The 27,939-nt window shown below is 45.2% G+C and overlaps 1 protein-coding gene across 3 annotated transcripts in view; it reads left to right on the top strand.

Moving 5' to 3' along the window:
* LARGE1 (LARGE xylosyl- and glucuronyltransferase 1) overlaps window positions 1–27,939 on the top strand; it is a 410,766-nt gene that overhangs the window by 201,727 nt on the left and 181,100 nt on the right. For all 3 annotated transcript variants that reach the window (XM_056517630.1, XM_056517631.1, XM_056517632.1), the window contains one exon: window positions 17,133–17,215. In XM_056517630.1, coding sequence (XP_056373605.1) covers window positions 17,133–17,215 — 83 coding nt within the window. The remainder of the gene's footprint in view (window positions 1–17,132; window positions 17,216–27,939) is intronic.

Below are 27,939 nucleotides of genomic sequence, written 5' to 3'. Positions count from 1 at the left end.
GATGACCCCACTGCTAACACAGAGACGTAAAAAAGCAAAACTACATTTTACCAAAATGAACCTGAGTAACCAAAATCCTTCTGGGAAAACGTCTTGTGGGCAGATGAGACCAAGATAGAGCTTTTTGGTAAAGCAAATCATTCTACTGTTTACCGAAAATGGAATGAGGCCTACAAAGAAAAGAACACAGAACCTACAGTGACATATGGGGGAGGTCAGTGATGTTTTGGGTTGTTTTGCTGCCTCTGGCACTGGGGGCCTTGAATGTGTACAAGACATCATGAAATCTGAGGATTACCAATGGATTTTGGGTCGCACTGTACAGCCCAGTGTCAGAAAGCTGGGTTTGTGTCTGAGATCTTGGGTCTTCCAGCAGGACAATGACCCCAAACATACGTCAAAAAGCTACAGAAATGGATGACAACAAAGCGCTGGAGAATTCTGAAGTGTCAGCAATGAGTCCAGATCTAAATCCCATTGATCACCTGTGGAGAGATCTTATAATTACTGTTGGGAAAAGGCGCCGTCCAATAAGAGACCTGGAGCAGTTTGTAAAGGAAGAGTCCAACATTCCGGCTGAGAGGTGTAAGAAGCTTATTGATGCTTATAGGAAGCCACTGATTTCAGTTTTTTTTTTTCAAAGGGTGTGAAACCAAATATTAAGTTAAGGGTGCCAATAATTTTGTCCAGCCCATTTTCGGAGTTTGGTGACATTATGTCCAATTTGCTTTTTTTACTCCTTTTTTGGTTTAGTTCCAATACACACAAAGGGGATAAACATGTGTATAGCAAAACATGTGTTACTGCAATCCTTTCCTGTGAGAAATACTTCATTTTCTTAAAACTTTTTTAGGGAAGCCAACATTTACGGCCATGACTGTAATACAGGCACCATTGAATTTAATAATGTCACCATGTGGCACCAAATAATAGTACCGTACAGTGCATACATAACAGGGTCATATGATTTTCAAATAATAGTTCTATTCAGTTCCTATATAACAGCACTCCTTCCGATATAGTGCCAAATAATAGTACCGTACAGTGCATACAAAAGTATCATACACTGTACCGGTGCCTAAATGAGATCGCTACATAAGCGTACAGTGCTAGTGTCCAGAAATTGGTGCGGTATTCGTTGCCAAAAAAAAAAAGAAGTAACCCCCTCCAGCAGTAAAGAGGTTAATAAACTGCTCCTCTTACTTTCTGCATTGAATATCGTCATGCGGTGCCCCCTCCCCGACTCCATCTATAACACCTTCAGAGTTTCGCTTTATTTTCGCCCATAATCATTATGTAAATGGCGTAATTCACATTCGCTTTTGGTTTAGAGCATTATAGGGATGTGAAAAACATCTCATCCTCCGACAGAACGGCGTAGTAGGGTAATAACGACTTAGCTCCATAATTGTATTATACCTCAATTAAAATAGTTTGAACAAAGCTGTCTCAAGTGGGCCGCCAAACAGCTGCACAACGCCTCTGTGCCGCCATCATTACTACGGTAAAGTATGACTGCGACCGACCGAGCGTAAAGAGCCCACAGAAGAGGGGGATGTATGAGTGAAGATGGTTACCGAACATACAGGCACCTTCCATATAAGCCTAAATATCTCCTCCCCCCCCCCCCCCCCCTTCTTCTTGTATATAGGAGGCAGTATTATAGTAGTTATATTCTTGTATATAGAAGCAGTATTATAGTAGTTATATTCTTGTATATAGGAGCAGTATTATAGTAGTTATATTCTTGTATATAGGAGCAGTATTATAGTAGTTATATTCTTGTATATAGGAGCAGTATTATAGTAGTTATATTCTTGTATATAGGAGCAGTATTATAGTAGTTATATTCTTGTATATAGGAGACAGTATTATAGTAGTTATATTCTTGTATATAGGAGCATTATTATAGTAGATATATTCCTGTATATAGGAGCAGTATTATAGTAGTTATATTCTTGTATATAGGAGCAGTATTATAGTAGTTATATTCTTGTATATAGAAGCAGTATTATAGTAGTTTATATTCTTGTATATAGGAGCAGTATTATAGTAGTTATATTCTTGTATATAGGAGGCAGTATTATAGTAGTTATATTCTTGTATATAGGAGCAGTATTATAGTAGTTATATTCTTGTATATAGGAGCAGTATTATAGTAGTTATATTCTTTTATATAGGAGCAGTATTATAGTAGTTATATTCTTGTACATAGGAGCAGTATTATAGTAGTTATATTCTTTTGTATAGGAGCAGTATTATAGTAGTTATATTCTTGTATATAGGAGCAGTATTATAGTAGTTATATTCTTGGACATTGAGGGCAGTATTATAGTAGTTATATTCTTGTATATAGGAGCAGTATTATAGTAGTTATATTCTCGGACACAGGAGGCAGTAATATAGTAGTTATATTCTTGTATATAGGAGCAGTATTATAGTAGTTATATTCTTGTATATAGGGGCAGTATTATAGTAGTTATATTCTTGTATATAGGAGCAGTATTATAGTAGTTATATTCTTGTATATAGGGGCAGTATTATAGTAGTTATATTCTTGTATATAGGAGCAGTATTATAGTAGTTATGTTCTTGGACATAGGGGGCTGTTACGCCGAGCGCTCCGGGTCCCCGCTCCTCCCCGGAGCGCTCGCTACACTCCTCTCACTGCAGCGCTCCGGTCGGTTCCACGGACCCGGGGCGCTGCGATACCGCCTCTGGCCGGGATGCGATTCGCGATGCGGGTAGCGCCCGCTCGCGATGCGCACCCCGGCTCCCGTACCTGACTCGCTCTCCGTCAGTTCTGTCCCGGCGCGCGCGGCCCCGCTCCCTAGGGCGCGCGCGCGCCGGGTCTTTGCGATTTAAAGGGCCACTGCGCCGCTGATTGGCGCAGTGGTTCCAATTAGTGTTTACACCTGTGCACTTCCCTATATCACCTCACTTCCCCTTCACTCCCTCGCCGGATCTTGTTGCCTTAGTGCCAGTGAAAGCGTTTCCTTGTGTGTTCCTAGCCTGTGTTCCAGACCTCCTGCCGTTGCCCCTGACTACGATCCTTGCTGCCTGCCCCGACCTTCTGCTACGTCCGACCTTGCTTCTGTCTACTCCCTTGTACCGCGCCTATCTTCAGCAGCCAGAGAGGTTGAGCCGTTGCTAGGGGATACGACCTGGTCACTACCGCCGCAGCAAGACCATCCCGCTTTGCGGCGGGCTCTGGTGAAAACCAGTAGTGACTTAGAACCGATCCTCTAGCACGGTCCACGCCAATCCCTCTCTGGCACAGAGGATCCACTACCTGCCAGCCGGCATCGTGACAGTAGATCCGGCCATGGATCCCGCTGAAGTTCCTCTGCCAGTTGTCGCTGACCTCACCACGGTGGTCGCCCAGCAGTCACAACAGATTGCGCAACAAGGCCAACAGCTGTCTCAACTGACTGTTATGCTACAACAGTTACTACCACAGCTCCAGCAACCATCTCCTCCGCCAGCTCCTGTACCTCCCCCGCAGCGAGTGGCCGCTTCTGGACTACGACTATCCTTGCCGGATAAATTTGATGGGGACTCTAAGTTTTGCCGTGGCTTCCTTTCCCAATGTTCATTACACTTGGAGATGATGTCGGACCAGTTCCCCACTGAAAGGTCTAAGGTGGCTTTCGTAGTCAGCCTGCTGTCTGGAAAAGCCCTGGCTTGGGCCACACCGCTCTGGGACCGCAATGACCCCGTCACTGCCTCTGTACACTCCTTCTTCTCGGAAATTCGAAGTGTCTTTGAGGAACCTGCCCGAGCCTCTTCTGCTGAGACTGCCCTGTTGAACCTGGTCCAGGGTAATTCTTCCGTTGGCGAGTATGCCGTACAATTCCGTACTCTTGCTTCTGAATTATCCTGGAACAATGAGGCCCTCTGCGCGACCTTTAAAAAAGGCCTATCCAGCAACATTAAAGATGTTCTGGCCGCACGAGAAATGCCTGCTAATCTTCATGAACTTATTCACCTAGCCACTCGCATTGACATGCGTTTTTCCGAAAGGCGTCAGGAGCTCCGCCAAGATATGGACTCTGTTCGCACGAGGCGTTTCTTCTCCTCGGCTCCTCTCTCCTCTGGTTCCCTGCAATCTGTTCCTGTGCCTCCCGCCGTGGAGGCTATGCAGGTCGACCGGTCTCGCCTGACATCTCAAGAGAGGACACGACGCCGCATGGAGAACCTCTGCCTGTACTGTGCTAGTACCGAACACTTCCTGAGGGATTGTCCTATCCGCCCTCCCCGCCTGGAAAGACGTACCCTGACTCCGCACAAAGGTGAGACAATCCTTGATGTCCACTCTGCTTCTCCACGTCTTACTGTGCCTGTGCGGATGTCTGCCTCTGCCTTCTCCTTCTCTTCTGTGGCCTTCTTGGACTCTGGATCTGCAGGAAATTTTATTTTGGCCTCTCTCGTCAACAGGTTCAACATCCCAGTGACCAGTCTCACCAGACCCCTTTACATCAATTGTATAAACAATGAAAGATTGGACTGTTCCATACGTTTCCGCACGGAGCCCCTTCTAATGAGCATCGGATCTCATCACGAGAGGATTGAACTTTTGGTCCTCCCCAATTGCACCTCGGAAATTCTCCTTGGACTTCCCTGGCTTCAACTTCATTCCCCAACCCTGGATTGGTCCACTGGGGAGATCAAGAGTTGGGGGCCCTCTTGTTCCAAGGACTGTCTAAAACCGGTTCCCAGTAACCCTTGCCGTAACTCTCTGCTTCCTCCAGTAACCGGTCTCCCTAAGGCCTATATGGACTTCGCGGATGTTTTCTGCAAAAAACAAGCGGAGACTCTACCTCCTCACAGGCCTTATGATTGTCCTATCGACCTCCTCCCGGGTACTACTCCACCCCGGGGCAGAATTTATCCTCTCTCTGCCCCAGAGACTCTTGCCATGTCTGAATACGTCCAGGAGAATCTAAAAAAGGGCTTTATCCGTAAATCCTCCTCTCCTGCCGGAGCCGGATTTTTCTTTGTGTCCAAAAAAGATGGCTCTCTACGTCCTTGCATTGACTACCGCGGACTTAATAAAATCACGGTTAAGAACCGCTACCCCTTACCCCTCATCTCTGAACTCTTTGATCGCCTCCAAGGTGCCCACATCTTTACTAAATTGGACTTAAGAGGCGCCTATAACCTCATTCGCATCAGAGAGGGGGATGAGTGGAAAACAGCATTTAACACCAGAGATGGACACTTTGAGTATCTGGTCATGCCCTTTGGCCTGTGCAACGCCCCTGCTGTCTTCCAAGACTTTGTTAATGAAATTTTTCGTGATCTGTTATACTCCTGTGTTGTTGTATATCTTGATGATATCCTAATTTTTTCGGCCAATCTAGAAGAACACCGCCAGCATGTCCGTATGGTTCTTCAGAGACTCCGTGACAATCAACTCTATGCTAAAATTGAGAAATGTCTGTTTGAATGCCAATCTCTTCCTTTTCTAGGATACTTGGTCTCTGGCCAGGGACTACAAATGGATCCAGATAAACTCTCTGCCGTCTTAGATTGGCCACGCCCCTCCGGACTCCGTGCCATCCAACGTTTTTTGGGGTTCGCCAATTATTACAGGCAATTTATTCCACATTTTTCTACCATTGTGGCTCCTATTGTGGCTTTAACCAAAAAAAATGCCGATCCCAAGTCTTGGCCTCCTCAAGCGGAAGACGCCTTTAAACGACTCAAGTCTGCCTTCTCTTCGGCTCCCGTGCTCTCCAGACCTGACCCATCTAAACCCTTCCTATTGGAGGTTGATGCCTCCTCAGTGGGAGCTGGAGCTGTCCTTCTACAAAAAAACTCTTCCGGGCATGCTGTTACTTGTGGTTTTTTTTCTAGGACCTTCTCTCCGGCGGAGAGGAACTACTCCATCGGGGATCGAGAGCTTCTAGCCATTAAATTAGCACTTGAGGAATGGAGGCATCTGCTGGAGGGATCAAGATTTCCAGTTATTATTTACACCGATCACAAGAACCTCTCATACCTCGAGTCTGCCCAACGGCTGAATCCTCGTCAGGCCAGGTGGTCTCTGTTCTTTGCCCGATTTAATTTTGAAATTCACTTTCGGCCTGCTGATAAGAACATTAGGGCCGATGCTCTCTCTCGTTCCTCAGATGCTTCTGAAATTGAACTCTCTCCTCAACACATCATTCCTCCTGACTGCCTGATTTCCACTTCTCCAGCCTCCATCAGGCAAACTCCTCCAGGAAAGACCTTTGTTTCTCCACGCCAACGCCTCGGAATCCTCAAATGGGGTCACTCCTCCCATCTCGCAGGTCATGCGGGCATCAAGAAATCTGTGCAACTCATCTCTCGCTTCTATTGGTGGCCGACTCTAGAGACTGATGTGGTGGACTTTGTGCGAGCCTGCACTATCTGTGCCCGGGATAAGACTCCTCGCCAGAAGCCCGCTGGTTTTCTTCTTCCTCTGCCTGTTCCCGAACAACCTTGGTCTCTGATTGGTATGGATTTTATTACTGACTTACCCCCATCCCATGGCAACACTGTTATTTGGGTGGTCGTTGATCGATTCTCCAAAATGGCACATTTCATCCCTCTTCCTGGTCTTCCTTCAGCGCCTCAGTTGGCTAAACAATTTTTTGTACACATTTTTCGTCTTCACGGGTTGCCTACGCAGATCGTCTCGGATAGAGGCGTCCAATTTGTGTCTAAATTCTGGAGGGCTCTCTGTAAACAACTCAAGATTAAATTAAATTTTTCTTCTGCATACCATCCTCAATCCAATGGACAAGTAGAAAGAATTAACCAGATCTTGGGTGACTATTTACGACATTTTGTTTCCTCCCGCCAGGATGACTGGGCAGATCTTCTACCTTGGGCCGAATTCTCGTATAATTTCAGAATCTCTGAATCTTCCTCCAAATCCCCGTTTTTCGTGGTGTACGGCCGTCACCCTCTTCCCCCCCTCCCTACCCCCTTGCCCTCTGGTCTGCCCGCTGTGGATGAAATTTCTCGTGATCTTTCCATCATATGGAGAGAGACCCAAAATTCTCTCTTACAGGCTTCTTCACGCATGAAGAGATTCGCGGATAAGAAAAGAAGAGCTCCTCCCATTTTTTCCCCTGGAGACAAGGTATGGCTCTCCGCCAAATATGTCCGCTTCCGTGTCCCTAGCTATAAGTTGGGACCACGCTATCTTGGTCCTTTCAAGATTTTGCGCCAGATTAATCCTGTCTCTTACAAACTTCTTCTTCCTCCTTCTCTTCGTATTCCTAATGCCTTTCATGTTTCTCTTCTTAAACCACTTATCATTAACCGTTTCTCTCCCAAATCTGTTCCCCCCACTCCTGTCTCCGGCTCCTCGGACATCTTCTCCGTCAAAGAAATTTTAGCATCTAAAAAGGTCAGAGGGAAAACCTTCTTTTTAGTGGATTGGGAGGGTTGTGGTCCTGAAGAGAGGTCCTGGGAACCTGAGGACAATATCCTGGACAAAAGTCTGGTCCTCAGGTTCTCAGGCTCCAAGAAGAGGGGGAGACCCAAGGGGGGGGGTACTGTTACGCCGAGCGCTCCGGGTCCCCGCTCCTCCCCGGAGCGCTCGCTACACTCCTCTCACTGCAGCGCTCCGGTCGGTTCCACGGACCCGGGGCGCTGCGATACCGCCTCTGGCCGGGATGCGATTCGCGATGCGGGTAGCGCCCGCTCGCGATGCGCACCCCGGCTCCCGTACCTGACTCGCTCTCCGTCAGTTCTGTCCCGGCGCGCGCGGCCCCGCTCCCTAGGGCGCGCGCGCGCCGGGTCTTTGCGATTTAAAGGGCCACTGCGCCGCTGATTGGCGCAGTGGTTCCAATTAGTGTTTACACCTGTGCACTTCCCTATATCACCTCACTTCCCCTTCACTCCCTCGCCGGATCTTGTTGCCTTAGTGCCAGTGAAAGCGTTTCCTTGTGTGTTCCTAGCCTGTGTTCCAGACCTCCTGCCGTTGCCCCTGACTACGATCCTTGCTGCCTGCCCCGACCTTCTGCTACGTCCGACCTTGCTTCTGTCTACTCCCTTGTACCGCGCCTATCTTCAGCAGCCAGAGAGGTTGAGCCGTTGCTAGGGGATACGACCTGGTCACTACCGCCGCAGCAAGACCATCCCGCTTTGCGGCGGGCTCTGGTGAAAACCAGTAGTGACTTAGAACCGATCCTCTAGCACGGTCCACGCCAATCCCTCTCTGGCACAGAGGATCCACTACCTGCCAGCCGGCATCGTGACAGGGGCAGTATTATAGTAGTTATATTCTTGTATATAGGAGCAGTATTATAGTAGTTATATTCTTGTATATAGGAGGCAGTATTATAGTAGTTATATTCTTGTATATAGGAGCAGTATTATAGTAGTTCTATTCTTGTATATAGGAGCAGTATTATAGTAGTTATATTATTGTATATAGGAGCAGTATTATAGTAGTTATATTCTTGTATATAGGAGCAGTATTATAGTAGTTATATTCTTGTATATAGGAGCAGTATTATAGTAGTTATATTCTTGTATATAGGAGCAGTATTATAGTAGTTATATTCTTGTATATAGGAGCAGTATTATAGTAGTTATATTCTTGGACATAGGGGGCAGTATTATAGTATTTATATTCTTGTACAGCTAAGATTTGTTTAGAATAACTAATTTTTTAATCCAGAAATATGATGGGGACATTTGTCAGGATATTTACATACATCGGTATAAGATTATTTTGCCGAATCGGCGGCTAAGTGCGGTAACCAGGTCACACTGATTGTTTATTTTCTTTCGCAAAATATTTGGCAGTAATTTTGAAGTATCGGTTGCTATGGTAACCAGATATATTTTCTGTATGGAAAGTCAATAAATAAGTACCCCCCGGTGACATTGATAATGATGTTATTACGGTCGAGTGTTCCAGAGAACATGTCTATATTCCCAATCCGGGGGCCCCATGTCAGAGTAATGGGGGACAACCAGACTTCTTGGCCCTCCAGAAGCCCCATCATGCCTCCAGCTTAGATGCGAGTTTCCCAGAAACAGACGTTTTTTGTCACAGAGAGATTGTGAAGCTCCGGGCACTTCCTGCGATGGCAGCGGCGGCGGTTCTATGTTTTCTCTGTATTTCCATGGCTGATTAGCCGCAGCTGCGCCTCTAGAGGGATTTTAGGCCGTCATTTAGGGGAATGGAATTGTCTGTATAGTAAATGTGATTCTGTCCGTGATTTGCAGTCACAATAGCTGTCACCCCCGTGTCTACCCCCCGGAGGCCGCACGGCCCCCAATCATTAGGTGGATTTCTGTTTGTAAAGCGTATGCCTTCTATTATTGAGCCCCCTCTGGCTATTCAGAAATAAAATCCATTTAAAAGGAAAATATAGATTGGATATGTCATTATGTCTTCACTTATAAGAACATTTCTCCACTGAGAGCAGACAGTGGCGGAATAATCTGATGTTCCAGATTAACAAAAAATAAATAAAAGGGAGACAATAAATAAATAAACAGTATACAGACAAAAAATATTCCTTTTTTATTTTTGTGTATATATATATATATATATATATATCAACTGGCTCCAGAAAGTTAAACAGATTTGTAAATTACTTCTATAAAAAAAAACACGTAATCCTTTCAATAATTATTAGCTGCTGAAGTTGAGTTGTTCTTTTCCGTCTGGCAACAATGCTCTCTGCTGACTTATCTGCCTGTCTCGGGAACTGCACAGAGTAGAAGAGGTTTGCTATGGGGATTTGCTTCTACTCTGGACAGTTCCCTGGACAGGTGTCATCAGAGAGCACTTAGACAGAAAAGAACAACTCAACTTCAGCAGCTTATAAGTATTGAATGGATGAAGATTTTTTTTTTATAGAAGTAATTTACAAATATGTTTAACTTTCTGGAGCCAGTTGATATATATATATATATATATATATGTGTGTGTGTGTGTGTGTGTTTTTCTATTTTATAAAATCCTTTTATAGTTAGATATATAGATAGATAAATAGATAGATATGAGATAGATAGATATGAGATTGATAGATAGATATAAGATGGATAGATATGAGATAGATAGACATGAGATAGATAGATAGATATACATGAGGAGGAGATAGATAGATAGATATGAGAGATCAATAGATTGATATAAGATAGATAGATATGAGATAGATAGACATGAGATAGATGGATATACATGAGATAGATAGGTAGGAGATAGATATGTGGCAGCCACGGGGAGTTAGACAGACTGTGGTACGTGATTCGGGGTGGTTAGATGTATCACTTTGTGACGCTAGGGCACTGTTAACCTACACGGCCCGAGGATACGACAGCTTCTCTTGGGCCAGGCACAAATAATAAATACACCGATGCCAGATAGATAGATAGATAGATAGATATGAGATAGATAGATAGATATTAGATAGATAGATTGATAGATAGATATTAGATAGATAGATATGAGATAGATAGATAGATAGATATAAGACAAATAGATAGATAGGTATGAGATATATAGATATGAGATAGATAGGTAACAGATAGATAGATATGTGGGAGCCACGGGGAGTTAGACAGACTGGGGTACGTGACTCAGGGTGGTTAGATTTATCACTTTGTGATGCCAGGGCACCATTAACCTACACGGTCCAAGGATATGACAACTTCTCTTGGACCAGACGTGGGATAATAAATACACCGATGTTATATTACGGATAACTGTCTTTACTGAGGCAGGAGTAGTTACTATCCTCACAGCACAGATTTGAGTAGAGGAGATGCAGAGTAACCCCTTGGAGCCCTGTAGACTTGCTGTGACTTGTAGTATTTTACGTCCACTTGGCTTTACTTGTTGCAGGCTTGGGACATTAGACTTAGTTTTGAGGCCTTCCACGCTGACTTGCATTCTGATAATATCCAATTACTACTACACTGCCGGGGTATGAACTAGCACTGTGTGGGCTCACCGGCTCTTGTGCTCACAGCTTGGAAGTTCCGACTCCTCCTGTGCGGGGAACACTTGCAGAATGGCATGGTCGCTTGAAGGTTTTCTTTAGGCTTCCCTTCAATCATTTCACGCTCCTGCTGTCTCTTCTCTAAACTGCAGTTCACACTGAGCTCTACACTCCACACACTGAACACTCAACTCACTACTGAATTAGACTCTGATCTAACACTGGGAAGCTCCTCCCCCCTACACTATATATGACCAAGCTAGGGGGCCTCCCATTGGGCAATCAGGGTCACATGGGTACTCTACATCATGCCTCCTAACAAATATCTTTTACATGTCTTAAAGATACAGTGCAAAACATTATAAATTAACAAAGACTATATTGAATATTAAAGTATCTTCTGAGCAGCAGGGCCTAGTGCAGGCACCTGAAGCAATGTTTACCTGACAGGACCCACTCCAGTACTAGGATACCACAAACTCCCCCTCTTGAAAACAGTCGACCTTGATGCCCCGTTCTGGAGGATGAATATTTCTGAAGGTGCAAAGATATAGAAATAAACATTAGTGCAAACAGTTCCTGGAAAATTATCTAGACACATTCCTTCATAGAGAGCAAAACAAAATTATTTAAAGTAGTGCAGATCGGTAGAAAGTGCAAAAGAGTTCCTTCCTGTGAGCTAACACTGTGTGGTTGGTGCCTTTGATGTTGACCACTCACTTGTTGTTTAAGTGTTGAAAATTTTTACCTGAGATTAGGATTTACTACTACACTCTGGTGCCAGAAAGTTAATCAGATTTGTAAGTGACTTCTATTAAAAATATCTTTGTCTTTCCAGTACTTTTTAGCAGCTGTATGCTACAGAGGAAATTCTATACTTTTTAAATTTCTTTTTTGTCTTGTCCACAGTGCTCTCTGCTGACACCTACTGCCCATATCAGGAACTTTCCAGAGCAGGAGAAAATCCCCATTGCAAACCTATGCTGCTCTGGACAGTTCCTGACACGGACAGAGGTGTCAGCAGAGAGCACTGTGGACAAGACAAAAAAGAAAATCCAAAAGTATAGAATTTCCTCTGTAACATACAGCTGCTAAAAAGTACTGGAAGAGTAAAGATTTTTTAATAGAAGTCATTTACAAATCTGTTTAACTTTCTGGCACCAGTTGATTTAAAAAAAAAAAATGTCCACAGGAGTACCCCTTTAACATTTTCTTCATTGGCTATGAAAAAATGAACTTACAAACACTTAAGACAAAGCAACATGAGACGGACACACATGTAACAATTCTTGAAGCTCTTCTTTTGGTGACTGAGATTCAGGCCGGAGCTGCTGTAGGCTATCCATCACTACCTGTCCTGTGCCATGGGGCCCATTGGCTTATAGCATCTTCTCCCCGCGACTGAAAAAAGTTGAGAACACTTCAGGGCATCACCGAAGGGACATGACAAGAAACAAAAAGACGCCTTCTGTTGCAACAAATTTTAGCCAAGGTATCCCCTTTCATTTCGGGGGTACTTCATGAACATCAGAAGACAATTAACAAGGATAACTTATATAATAAAAGAGAAGATAATACATCCTGACTAAGACATTTTATTTGTGGGCGCGCTATTACACCCTAACGTAGACAGTAAATACAGTCATGGCCATAAATGTTGGCACTGCTGAAATTTTTCTAGAAAATGAAGTATTTCTCACAGGAAAGGATTGCAGTAACACATGTTTTGCTATACACATGTTTATTCCCTTTGGTTTTTTTGGAACTAAACCAAAAAGGGAAGGAAAAAAAGCAAATTGGACATAATGTCACCAAACTCCAAAAATGGGCTGGACAAAATTATTGTCATCCTTTCAAAATTGTGGATAAATAAGATTGTTTCATGCATGTGATGCTCCTTTAAACTCATCTGGGGGCAAGTAACAGGTGTGGGCAATATAAAAATCACACCTGACAGCAGATAAAAAGGAGAGAAGTTCACTTAGTCATTGCATTGTGTGTCTGTGTGTGCCACACTAAGCATGGACCACAGAAAAGAGAAGAGAACTGTCTGAGGACTTGAGAACCAAAATTGTGGAAAAATATCAACAATCTCAAGGTCACAAGTCCATCTCCAGAGATCTAGATTTGCCTTTGTCCACAGTGCGCAACATTATCAAGAAGTTTGCAACCCATGGCACTGTAGCTAATCTCCCTGGGCATGGACGGAAGAGAAAAATTGATGAAAAGTGTCAACGCAGGATAGTCCGGATGGTGGATAAGCAGCCCCAAACAAGTTCCAAAGATATTCAAGCTGTCCTGTAGGCTCAGGGAGCATCAGTTTCAGCGTGAACTATCTGTCGACATTTAAATGAAATGAAACGCTATGGCAGGAGACCCAGGAGGACCCCACTATGGAGGAGACCCAGGAGGACCCCACTATGGAGGAGACCCAGGAGGACCCCACTATGGAGGAGACCCAGGAGGACCCCACTGCTGACACAGAGACATTAAAAAAGCAAGACTACATTTTACCTAAATGAACTTGAGTAACCAAAATCCTTCTGGGAAAACGTCTTGTGGACAGATTGTCATTGAGTCCAAGATAGAGCTTTTTGGTAAGGAATATCATTCTACTGTTTACTGAAAACAGAATGAGGTCTACAAAGAAAAGAACACAGTACCTACAGTGAAATATGGTGGAGGTTCAATTATGTTTTGGGGTTGTTTGCTGCCTCTGGCATCATGAAATCTGAGGATTACCATTGGATTTTGGGTTGCACTGTACAGTCCAGTGTCAGAAAGCTGGGTTTACGTCCGAGATCTTGGACAATGACCCCCAACATATGTCAAAAGGCACCCAGAAATGGATGGCAACAAAGCGCTGGAGAGTTCTGAAGTGGCAGCAATTAGTCCAGATCGAAATCCCATTGATCACCTGTGGAAAGATCTTCAAATTGCTGTTGGGAAAAGGCATGGCCAACATTTATGGCCATGACTGTATATAAGTCTGCCTGTATGGACTGGGTCACTCATATAGCAAGCAACAGTCCTATCAAAGGACAATAGATGTATATACTGTACATAATTCACTAGATGTTATAGATTTCTGACTAATGTACCTGACTGACAAGGTTACACATTTTCTTACCACTAGGCAATACTGGCTGAAAACACATGATTGAAAATATTGTTAGGTTATTGACTGAATATCAAGACTATCTAGGTTATATTTCTCTCATCACTAAACAGTCCTGACTAAGAAAATTTTTGGTACAATTTTAACGCACTAAAGTGGTTAGTCACAGATTTAGGAAGGTAGACGAAGACTTAAGAATTTCACAATATTATACCGGGTACTAAAACGTAGTGGTTTCTTCTTGGCAAGATGCCAGGCACATGACTTGAACATTGCAGAACGTGGAAAACAAACTTGAGCAAATACTGCTGAACAGGCAATTTCACGCCGTAAACTGGAACAACAAGTTAAATTAGGCCTTTTTCGCCTACAAGGTCCTTTTCTTACTTTTCTTTCGCCGAACACCCACCACGGCAGTGGAGGTGACTTCGGACATGGTACCGGCTTCCGGGCTGAGGTCACCCTCTTGGGGCTGGAGTAGGACGATGGGGTCGAGAACCCAGCCTCTGTAGGCCTACTCACAGTGGATTTTTCTGAGGCAGTCTCCGCCCAGGATCCCCAGGAATGGTAATGGGAGGACAGCGGCACCGGCAAAGTCGCTTGTGATGATGCTGGGGTGAGCACCGGAGTCAAAGCCAATGGTGATGTAGACTCACGGGGGTCGTCTCTCGGTAGTGATGCAGTTGGAGTCCACAAGGTGCTCGGCTGACCCTTTTGGTTGATAGCCAGACCCGCAAACATTTCTACGGCTGCCACTGCAACTTGTTGGGTGTACACCACCATCTTAGGACTCCCTTTCGCAGTGCTCTCTGGCATGCTCTCTCTCTGCATCTCACGAGGTGTACTTGAGAGGCGTGGTTTTGCAGTCTCTGTTATAGTGGACTCTGATAAAATAGCCGCCGACAGGAAGTACAGCATCTGTTCAGCTTCTTCAACCATCCCCCGTGCAATGGGGGGGGGGGGCGGTCCTTATGGTTCCACTTTGGACTTGGCACGGCACCTTGCTTCCCATGCCCGGGGGCAGGGCTATTTCTTTCGCTGGCTTTCTTTGCGTGCTTTGTGCAGTCTTTGTAAACCCCTGCTGGGGCGGGACAAACATTTTGGCGCAGCATGAATTCCCGCTGCTTACATATGCTCATAGCAACAGATTACTCAGTCTCTGGTCACGGCTTTCGCAGACAATATGGCCGACAATACACTTCTCTTCTCCCCCTCTTTTTCAACAGCGCCTCTTGAAATAAACACTTGTAAATACAAAGCCCTGTAGATAAATAAAAGACACCTTAAAAGAATAATCTAAAAGGAATTTCAAAATATACCAAATAAATGCATATATATCTTTTATTATCCTTTTATTAGGCATCTAAACTTCAAAATAAATGTATCTACATTTTTTTTTTTATATTTTTTTGGAGAGTGGTTGAGGGAGCATCTCAAAATGAAAAAGGAGGAGGGCAACAACTCAGCAGCAGGACCATTTCCTCCGCCTTTGTGCAAGAAGGAGTAGGAGGAGCACTGCCAGAGCCCTGCAAAATGACCTCCAGCAGGCCACAAATGTGCATGTGTCCACTCAAACGGTCAGAAACAGACTCCATGAGGGTGGTATGAAGGCCCGACGTCCACAGGTGGGGGTTGGGCTGTAAGGTTGGTGCAGGACGTTTGGCATTTGCCAGAGAACACAAAGATTGGCAAATTCACCAAATGCGTCCTGTGCTCTTCACAGATGAAAGCAGGTTCACACTGAGCACATGTGACAGATGTGATAGAGTCTGGAGACGCCGGGGAGAACGTTCTTCTGCCTGCAACATCCTCCAGCTTGACTGGTTTGATGGTGAGTCAGTAATGGTGTGGGGTGGCATTTCTTTGGGGGGCCGCACAGCCCTCCATGTGCTTGCCAGAGGTAGCCTGACTGCCATTAGGTACCAAGATGAGATCCTCAGACCCCTTGGAGACCATATGCTGGTGCGGTTGGCCCTGGGTTCCTCCTAATACAAGACACTACTAGACCTCATGTGGCTGGGGTGTGTCAGCAGTTCCTGCAAGAGGAAGGCAATGTTGCTATGGACTGGCCGCCCGTTCCCCAGACCTGAATCCGATTGAGCACATGTGGGACATCATGTCTTGCTCCATCCACCACAGACTGTCCAGGAGTTGGCGGATGCTTTAGTCCAGGTTTGGGAGGACATCCCTCAGGAGACCATCCTCCACCTCATCAGGATCATGCCCAGGCGTTGTAGGGAGGTCATACGGGCACGTGGAGGCCACACACACTACTGAGCCTCATTGGGACTTGTATTAAGGACATTACATAAAGTTGGATCAGCCTGTAGTGGGGTTTTCCACTTTGATTTTGAGTGTGACTCCATATCCAGACCTCCATGGGTTGATATATTTGATTTCCATTGATAATTTTTGGTGATTTTGTTGTCAGCGCATTCAACTATATAAAGAGGAAAGTATTTCATACGATTAGTTCATTCATTCAGATCCAGGATGTTATCTTAGTGTTCATTTTATTTTTTTGAGCAGTGTATATATTTATGTTGAGTGTTTCTACCTGTATGTTACATAACTCAGCCTCATGATTTTATTATATATTAAATATTATAATATTATAAATATTCTTTGTAGATTTCTGTACTCCTTCAATCCATCTTCCTGTCCATAATATTTTCTTCCTTGGGAATCGATAGTCAAATGTGTCAGGGAGGTGGCAGTATAATAACCGAAGAGGAGACTGACTGAAGGGGGGGGGGGGGGGATATTGGAAATGTCATTATTCAGTAACTAATATATGTCGCGGAGCCCAGCGTAGGACTCAGAAAAGATGAATTTTTCACTACGCAATAAATCCCTTTAGTCTTGGAGAGGAAAATTGTAGTTTAATGGGGTTTTGTGAGATTTCAGCTGCGGTCGTGGGGTCAGAGGTCAGGCTTTATCTCAGGAGTGGGGTTGGGTAGTCACTTAATGGTGTTAACCATTTATACTGTGATACACGTATTATACGGATTGTCAAGGATAAGAAAAACATGAAATATCTGACATACTAAACCATCATTTCTCTTGTGTTGCAGACCATTCACGTTGCCATAGTGTGTGCGGGATATAACGCCAGCCGCGATGTGGTCACATTGGTCAAGTCCGTCTTGTTCCACAGGTAAAGCTGGTTTTATTTTTTCTTATATAGTTATGGGAGCTGGGGGGGGGGGGGGGGGGGGTTGATATTATATGTATACTCTATCAATCTGCCTGCAGCCAAAACCATAACTACCAAGCCCGTTGAGATATGAAAGTTAAGCTGTGATTGGTCGGTAAAGACAAAACCATCTTCTTCTTCCATCACTCTCTCCTTAGCTGTCTCTTTCCATTGTCCTACCTATGACTCTCTCCATCACTCTTTTCTTTTTAGTGTTCTCCATCACTTTCCATCACTTTCTCTCAATAGTACTTTCTAATAATCTCCATAGCGCTCTCCAGCACTATTTTCTTTATAGTGCTCAGCATATCTCTCTCCCTATGATTCTCTCTCTATAGCGTCTCTATTCTCTCTCTATAGCGTGCTCCATTACTCTCATAGCACTCTCTATCATTCTCTCTCTGTAGCTTGCCACATTACTTTCTATAGGACTCTCCATCACTTTCTCTGTAGTCCTTCCCATCATTCACTCTCCGTAGCTTTTTCTGTAGCACCCTTCATAACTTTCCATCTTTTTCTCTCCATAGATTTCCCCATCATTCCTTCTCCATCACTCTCTCCATAGTTCTCTCCATTACTCTCTCCACAATTCCCTCATCACTCTCTCCATAGTTCTCTCCATCACTCTCTCCACAATTCTCTTCATCACTCTCTCCATAGTTCTCTCCATCACTCTCTCCATCACTCTCTCCATCACTCTCTCCATCACTCTCTCCATAGTTCTCTACATCACTCTCTCCATCACTCGCCATAATTCTCTCGTTCACTCTCTCCATAGTTCTCTCCATCACTCTCTCCATAGTTCTCTATCACTCTCTCCATAATTCTCTCCATCACTCTCTCCATAATTCTCTCCATCACTCTCTCCATAGTTCTCTTCATCACTCTCTCCATAGTTCTCTCCATTACTCTCTCCACAATTCTCTTCATCACTCTCTCCATAGTTCTCTCCATCACTCTCTCCACAATTCTCTTCATCACTCTCTCCATAGTTCTCTCCATCACTCTCTCCATCACTCTCTCCATAGTTCTCTACATCACTCTCTCCATCACTCGCCATAATTCTCTCGTTTACTCTCTCCATAGTTCTCTCCATCACTCTCTCCATAGTTCTCTATCACTCTCTCCATAATTCTCTCCATCACTCTCTCCATAATTCTCTCCATCACTCTCTCCATAGTCCTCTTCATCGCTCTCTCCATAGTCCTCTCCATCACTCTCTCCATAGTCCTCTCCATCACTCTCTCCATAGTCCTCTCCATAGTCCTCTCCATAGTCCTCTCCATCACTCTCTCCATAGTCCTCTCCATCACTCTCTCCATAGTCCTCTCCATAGTCCTCTCCATAGTCCTCTCCATCACTCTCTCCATAGTTCTCTCCGTCACTCTCTCCATAATTCTTTCCATCACTCTCTCCATAGTTCTCTCCATCACTCTCTACATCACTCTCTCCATAGTTCTCTACATCACTCTCTCCATCACTCGCCATAATTCACTTGTTTACTCTCTCCATAGTTCTCTCCATCACTCTCTCCATAGTTCTCTATCACTCTCTCCATAATTCTCTCCACCACTCTCTCCATAATTCTCTCCATCACTCTCTCCATAGTCCTCTTCATCACTCTCTCCATAGTCCTCTCCATCACTCTCTCCATAGTCCTCTCCATCACTCTCTCCATAGTCCTCTCCATCGTCCTCTCCATCACTCTCTCCATAGTCCTCTCCATCACTCTCTCCATAGTTCTCTCCGTCACTCTCTCCATAATTCTTTCCATCACTCTCTCCATAGTCCTCTCCATCTCTCTCTCCATAGTTCTCTCCGTCACTCTCTCCATAATTCTTTCCATCACTCTCTCCATAGTTCTCTCCATCTCTCTCTCCATAGTTCTCTCCATCACTCTCTCCATAATTCTTTCCATCACTCTCTCCATAGTTCTCTCCATCACTCTCTCCATAGTTCTCTCCATCACTCTCTCCATAGTTCTCTCTATCACTCTCTCCATAGATCTCTCTATCACTCCCTCCATAGTTCTCTCCATTACTCTCTCCATAGAGCTCTCTATCACTCTCTCCGTAACTCTCCATCACTCTCTCTATAGTTCTCTCCATCACTCTCTCCATAGTTCTCTCCATAGTCCTCTCCATCACTCCATAGTTCTCTCCATTACTCTCTCCATAGATCTCTCTATCAATCTCCCTAACACTCTCCATCACTCTCTCCATAGTCCTCTCCATCACTCTCTCCATAGATCTCTCTATCACTCTCCCTAACACTCTCCATCACTCTCTCCATAGTCCTCTCCATCACTCTCTCCATAGTCCTCTCCATCACTCTCTCCATAGTTCTCTCCATCACTCTCTCCATAGATCTCTCTATCACTCTCCCTAACACTCTCCATCACGCTCTCTATAGTTCTCTCCATCATTCTCTCTCCGTTTAACTCTTCCTCACTCTCCGTAACACTCTCCATCATTCTCTCTCCATAGCACCCTCTATAGCGCTCTTCATCACTCTCTCCTTCCCTATCTATCACCTTCTTTTTACTTTTTTCTTTCTATTTCTTTCTTCTATTTCTATTCTCGTTAGCTGAGCTGCAGTGCCTGCCCCAGCCACACAAACAAAGGTGGCGCTGTCAATAGGGAAACAAAGTACATCATTTTACTTCTAACCTCATCCATTGTGTGTATCTCTTCCTTTCATCTGTCCCATATCCCCCCCCCCCCCCTCCCCACCTTCTCTGTTGTATTACTATTGATCCATAAGCGGCCCTGGTCACGACCCTTTGTCTCTGCAGGTTCCTACCAGACTCTATTTTTAATCGCTCTAATGGCTTCACTTGACTCCATATTTGTCAATTTACAAGGATACTTCTTCTGGATGCACAGGCGGGCGGTGTAAAGATGGCAGAGCCCAGGGATGAATGCAGTGGGGGGGGGGGGGGGGGGGGGGGAGAACATTAAAGTTAATAAAGAAGGAAATGGCTTGGAAGCAATTTCTTTGCGCGACTTAAATTGTATTTTTATTGTAATCCCCTTTTACCGTGCGGCGTTCACCACGTGGGAGGCGTCGTCACCTTTCCATCCCCCGCCTCCGCCTATCTGCCGTATCGGTGGTTCAGCTAACATGAGCGCTCCCTGTGCATTGTCTCCTGTGCGTTGCGAACGCTTATCTTTACAATGATCTTTACAATGGGAGATAAATGTTATATTTTATGCCCATTTTTTTTTATTTTACCGGCCGGGATTGTAAAGTCGCCGGATACAGAGAGGAGCGATGTGTCATTTGTGCAGAATTTAATGGAATTGGCATTTGATTTTTTTTTGTTGTTTTTGTTTTAATATGCAGAGATAGAGAATTATCATGCAGAATATTTACTCTGATTTATGGGAAATTAACCACTGCCCCCTCATTGGCTACAGGTGACAGGACCATGGATGATGTCCTATAACTTTAAAGGGGTACTCTGGCCCAAAGGATAGGGGATAAGATGTCTGATCGCGAGGGTCCCGCCGCTGGTGGGGAGGTGTATAACTACTATATATACTTATCCCATAGAGATAGTAGGAGCAATATACAGATAGAGCTGGAGGGGAGGTGTATAGCTACTATATATACTGATCCCATAGAGATAGCAGCAGCAGTATACAGATAGAGCTGGAGGGGAGGTGTATAGCTACTATATATACTGATCCCATAGAGATAGCAGCAGCAGTATACAGATAGAGCTGGAGGGGAGGTGTATAGCTACTATATATACTGATCCCATAGAGATAGCAGCAGTATACAGATAGAGCTGGAGGGAGGTGTATAACTACTATATATACTGATCCCATAGAGATAGCAGCAGCAGTATACAGATAGAGCTGGAAGGGGAGATGTATAACCACTATATATCCTGATCCCATAGAGATAGCAGCAGTATACAGATAGAGCTGGAAGGGAGGTATATAACTACTATATATCCTGATCCCATAGAGATAGCAGCAGTATACAGATAGAGCTGAGAGCGGGATGTTTGACTACTATGTATCCTGATCACATAGAGATAGCAGCAGTGTACAGATAGAGCTGGAGGGGAGGTGTATAGTATATATCCTGATGCCATAGATATAGCAGCAGTATACAGATAGAGCTGGAGGGGAGGTGTATAACCACTATATATTCTGATCCCATAGAGATAGCAGCAGTATACAGATAGAGCTGGAGGGGAGGTGTATAACTACTATATAACCTGATCCCATAGAGATAGCAGCAGTATACAGATAGAGCTGGAGGGGAGTTTTATAACTACTATATATCCTGATGCCATAGAGATAGCAGCAGTATACAGATAGAGCTGGATGGGGAGAGGTAAAATGATGTCATCAAAATATGCATGTTTCCAACCAATGTGCCTCCTGCTGTTGCAAAACTGCAACTCCCAGCATGCCCGGACAGCCAACGGCTGTCCGGGCATGCTGGGAGTTGTAGTTTCGCAACAGCAGGAGGCACACCGGTTGGAAAACACTGTGGTAATATCTCTTTAAAGATACCAAATACCTTATAGAGATATCATTTACGAGATCCTCATCAAGGCCACATTTGCTGTGACTGCATAATAAAATAAATCCCATGATTCGGCCCCCCGGACCGCGGGCTGTGACTTACCCTGAGGGTCTCGTCAGCCTGACGTTAATCAGCAATGATTAATCCCGAAGGGGCAGCCTCTAAACTAGTTCACCTGATTCCGGCGATAGAGGGAGAACGCCGTCCCAGCGTCCTTGGATTCTTCAATGACTTTGACGTCTGTATTTTTTATTTATTTATTTATTATTTATATTTTTTGCTTGCATCGGCCTCTTTAACACCAATGTGTAATAAATATGTTAAAGCTCGGAAGACCTAATGGTGACACTGCTGAGGCGACTGCTTTGTCTAAAAGCTGCTGCATCGGCTGGTGCAGAATACAAAGCGGAGGCCTCCTTCAGATGAGAACTCCTCCGACGCTTCAATAGTGGCCTCGGGTTCACCAGAAGGAATTTAAGGTACAATCTGGCGCCCCCAACGTGATCCGTCGGGGATTTTAAGAGGATTAGGGAACGGCTACGGGGTTTAGAAGGCAACTTTGGGCAATTCTGTAGGCTTAAAGGGGTACTCCACTGGAAAACATTTCAACTGGTGCCCGAAAGTTAAACAGATTTGTAAATTACTTCTATAAAAAAAAAATCTTAATCCTTCCAGTACTTATCAGCTGCTGTTATGATCCACAGGAAGTGCTATTCTTTTTGAATTTCCTTTCTGCCTGACCACAGTGCTCTCTTCTGCTGACACCTCTGTCCATTTTAGGAACTGTCCCGAGTAGAAGCAAATCTTATTCAGAACTTATTGTGGATCAGAACAGCAGCTGATAAGTACTGGAAGGATTAAGATTTTTTTTAATAGAAGTCATTTACAAATCTGTTTAACTTTCTGGCCCCAGTTGATTTAAGAAAAAATGTTTTCCAGTGGAGTTTCCCTTTAAAGGGGTTGTTCAGGACTGGAATATCATGGCTGCTTGTAAGCAGTTGGGGGCGGGACTCCCTCTTTGGGTGAAAAAGACCTTTGTATTCAAGCAAAAGGCTTTTCATTTTGAGTATTGATGGGGCGAAATTAACAGTTCTTATACTGGCTTAGGTTGCGCCATAGTGACTGCCGGCTATCACCTGTTCTGCTGTGCCGCTATGGGTTTCCAGAAAGACGTCTCCTGCCGCAGCCCTAATGCCACTCATGTGGTTACAACAGTCACTCCACAAAGACACCTCTTGCCGCAGCCTTTATACCATATTTTAACCGGTGAAATGGTTACATTTCTAGCAGTTCTTATAGTGGCTCCGGTTCTGCCATAGTGACTGCCGGCTATCACCTGTTCTGCTGTGCCGCTGTGGGTTTCCAGGAAGACTTCTCCTGCTGCAGCCCTAATGCCACTCATGTGCTTTCAGCAGTCACTAAATATGGATACTGTTCTGCACTTCCCCAGGACCCGTGGCGTATCAGGTCCCCATTCACGGATATCTGGCTACCCTCGCTGTAAACCTGTAGCGTACATGTCACACAACAATGTGCGCACTCAAGTGTATCATCCCAGTTACAGTCAGGAAGAAAATGAACTGCTTTGCTTAAAGGGGTTGTCCCTGTCTAGAGGATAGATGACAAACATCTGGTCACTGATAGATTCACCCCTTGGACCCCCACTGATCATGGACTAGAAAAACATGGCTGCTTGAAAGAAGAGTGCCCACTCTTGAATGATGCAGACTTTTGTTTTTCAAGCTTACAGGGGTACTCCACTGCCCCAGCATTCGGAAAGTTTTTGTTCCAAAAGCTGGGTGCGGGCTGCAGGGGTCGTGACGTCACGGCTACCCCCCCCTGTGACGTCACGCCACACCTCCTCAATTCTAATCTATGGGAGGAACTTGCAGGCGGCGGGAGTCCACTGGGTGCGGGTTGCGGGAGTCGTGACATGATGACTCGCCCCTTGTGATGTCACGCCACACCCCCTCAATATAAGTCTATGGGAGGGGGCGTGGCAACTGCCACGCCCCCTCCCATGGACTTATATTGAGGGGGTGTGACGTGACGTTATAAGGAGCGAGACATGATGTCACGACCCCCGCAGCCCGCACCCAGTGGACCCCCGCACCTGGTGGAGTACCCCTTTAAGCTGCGCACTCAATGATTCCAAGCCATCAGTATGATCCCAAGCCACCAGGTGGCTACCATAGTTACAGGTTAGGAAGAAGAAGAACTGCTTTGCTTCAAGGGGTTGTCTGTATCCATAGGAATAGATGGTAAATGTCTTATCTCAGGTGCATCCACTCCTGGGACCCCCACCAATCATGGACTAGAAAAACATGGCTGTCCGATAGGGGGACTGCCCTCACGAATGCTGCAGACCTCTGCATATGGTTGTTTTTTTGAGTGGCCCTTATGTCGGTGTCAGGGACATTATAGGTCAGGTTGCGCCATAGTGACTGCCGGCTCTCACCTGTTCTGCTGTGCCACTGTGGGTTCCGCGGGTGTAGATCTAGTCTAAGTAATTTTAGCAAGGGAAATAGTTCTGCTTAAATGGCCCGACTAATAAAAACTTTACACAAGTCCCAGAGTTTGAAGGTTATCCCGACCTCATATCCCATTCCCCCCCAAACTAACTATTCTCTGCACCTGCTGTACAGTCGGCAGGATGTCTAAAAGTCCCGGGCAATCTCTGCAGCCTAAGAGTAGTGCAATCAGGAGATGTACCGATAGTCCCATAGACTTGCATGGGACCTCAGACAAAAAAAAACACCCTTACATAAGTGGGTGGGTTAGGGTTCATTTATCTCTACTTTGGACCGTCCCACCGCGATAAGGTGGCCTCCTTGGGACGGACCCTACACTGTGAATATGCCTCTGTGTGAACAGTTCAGTAAGCATGGCAGGGTCTGGAACATCCAAGACACCTTATATACACACCTGATAGAGGTGGGTGGGGTGCAAGGCCAACATGGAGGTAGCCACTCCCCCGTATTTGCAATACAGACAAAGAATAAGTCAGCCAGCACTTTAGTTGATACCAAACTATCAACTAAATATGGACCTGGCCACCAAACTATTATATGGAGGCCACCTTATCGTGGTGGGACGGTCCAAGCTATTTGACCGCCGGCGGAGGCAAATTTGCGAGCTAAGTGCCTCACTATTTCATAGTTTCACATTTGCATCTATTACACCATAGCTGTATAGCTCTCCATGTTTTATCTGCATGTTCATGTTTCACCTATATCCTTGTGCTGGCAGTGTGCTGCTGTATTCTTCTGTTGCTGTATATCTAGCCTAGTAGCGTGCACCTGTAGGCCAAGTCCATATAATAGTTTGGTATCAACTAAAGTGCTGGCTGACTTATTCTTTGTCTATATATATATATATATATATATATATATACACACTGTACATACATTCAAACATACACACTCACGTGCACACATTTATACATACATATACACACACACACCAATTGTGCACGTTTTCCCACTTAGCCTGGAGGTGGCGGCAGCATGAGGACACCATATAGTGGCTGAATGACACAGCTTGGATGAGGCTGAAGCATGAGGAGACCACATAGTGGCTGAATGACACAGCGTGGAGGTGTTGGCAGCATGAGGACACCATATAGTGGATGAATGACAAAGCGTGGAGGTGTTGGCAGCATGAGGAGACCATATAGTGATTGAATGACACAGCAATGAGGTGTTGGCAGCATGAGGAGACCATATAGTGGATGAATGACAAAGCGTGGAGGTGTTGGCAGCATGAGGAGACCATATAGTGGTTGAATGACACAGCATGGAGGTGTTGGCAGCATGAGGAGACCATATAGTGGCTGAATGACACAGCGTGGAGGTGTTGGCAGCATGAGGAGACCATATAGTGGCTGAATGACACAGCTTGGATGTGGCTGAAGCATGAGGACACCATATAGTGGCTGAATGACACATCGTGGATGTGTTGGCAGCATGAGGAGACCTTATAGTGGCTGAATGACACAGTGTGGAGGTGTTGGCAGCATGAGGACACCATATAGTGGCTGAATGACACAGCCTGGAGTTGGCGGCAGCATGAGGAGACCATATAGTGGCTGAATGACACAGTGTGGAGGTGTTGGCAGCATGAGGACACCATATAGTGGCTGAATGACACAGCCTGGAGTTGGCGGCAGCATGAGGAGACCATATAGTGGCTGAATGACACAGCCTGGAGTTGGTCGCAGCATGAGGAGATCATATAGTGGCTGAATGACACAGCGTGGAGGTGTTGGCAGTATGAGGAGACCATATAGTGGATGAATGGCACAGTGTGGAGGTGTTGGCAGCATGAGGAGACCATATAGTGGCTGAATGACACAGCTTGGATGTGTTGGCAGCATGAGTGGACCATATAGTGGCTGAATGACACAGCATGGAGGTGTTGGCAGCATGAGGAGACCATATAGTGGCTGAATGACACAGCTTGGATGTGGCTGAAGCATGAGGAGACCATATAGTGGTTGAATGACACAGCATGGAGGTGTTGGCAGCATGAGGACACCATATAGTGGCTGAATGACACATCGTGGATGTGTTGGTAGCATGAGGAGACCATATAGTGGCTGAATGACACAGCCTGGAGTTGGCGGCAGAATGAGGACACCATATAGTGGCTGAATGACACAGCTTGGATGAGGCTGAAGCATGAGGACACCATATAGTGGCTGAATGAGCTCAGGCCTCTCGCGAATCGCGGCGATATTTGCATTAATTTCAAATCAAATTTTTCCTGAAATTCGTAACAAATTTGGATTTGTCAGATTTGATTCGCTCATCCCTATAGGTGACGTATGGGGCAGATATAATAGCCAGGCCCCTGTGGACTATCCACAGCAGTGGTCTTAAACTGTGGCCCTCCAGATGTTGCAAAGTGGGAATGTATCTCTTTTAGTCCCACCCAGTACATTACAGTTTATCACGATCCTGAATGCCCATTCACGGTGATTTTTTTGTAACATCTATATATATCTGCTGATCACATGAGTTCATCAATAGGATATAGATGGACCTGCCCTTTAAGGGACCTGTCAATCAACTTTCTACCCCTGGGGGTCAGAGTTCAGCGCATCGTCTGGCGCTTTAATAGGCTTTGAATACAACATCCGACGAGCTTGGCCTCCGCACTAATACCTGAATGTTCCCATTAGATTCGCAACGTGTGTCTGTTTCCCTTGATATACACACAGTGTGACTGCGGCTGCCGCTCCTCTAACACAATTATGTAAATAGCTGATTAACTACATAATTGCATTAAGAAACTTGACAAAACTGATCGCTACACACCGCAACAATGTCACGAATCCTCCCGGCGCCCATAACTTACCGCGCGCAGGCCGTTCCATTGTTAACCGACCGCACCGCTAATTCCCCCGAGATGGAATTACATTTTAATGGGTATCATTTGAATATCAGACGAAAGGATTTGTTCTCTGGAGTGCGCCAGGGGTGACACGTACCCATTAGTCTAAAAGGAGAACGAGGGGGGGGGAGGGGCAAAAAAAAAATGTCAGCCTAATGTCGACCTTCGTGCCGTCGTCCATAGACTCGGGGTGGAGGACGCCGAAGACAAAAGCTGAGATACAGGGTGACTTGGCAAATACTTCTCACCGCTGAGGGTTTGTTTCAGTGTATAGGAGCTTAAGCGTCTCGGCTACATTTCGGAGAATGTATTTTTGTTGCCCATATGGTGCACACTCACCATCACTAGTCCTGCAGCGCCATCTGTTTCATTCCAGCACAGCTGCATCCATGCATCCATACATCCATTCCAGCACAGCTGCATCCATCATTACTGTAACTGGGTCATGAGATCTCCGGTCTGACCCACAGAAAAACACAGTGCCTCATGTGTCAGAGGAAGTGGTTAGTTCTGGGTCAGCTGACTTTCTGTGAACTACAGGATGATCTTGTCGCCTATCAAATGGATCCAGCTAGCTCCCAAATCCCTCCTCCTCCAGCTCTATCTGTTTACTGCTGCTGCTATCTCAATGAAATCAGTATTTATAGTAGTTATACATCTCTGCCCAGTTCTACGTGTATACTGCTGCTATCTCTATGGGATCAGGATATATGGTAGTTATACACCTCCCCCAGCTCTATCTGTTT

This window comes from Hyla sarda, chromosome 4 (assembly GCF_029499605.1).
Source record: "Hyla sarda isolate aHylSar1 chromosome 4, aHylSar1.hap1, whole genome shotgun sequence".
In the NCBI taxonomy this organism is placed as follows: Eukaryota; Metazoa; Chordata; class Amphibia; order Anura; family Hylidae; genus Hyla; species Hyla sarda.
Note: the sequence above shows the minus strand (reverse complement) of the source record. Positions and strands in the feature narration are given on the sequence as shown.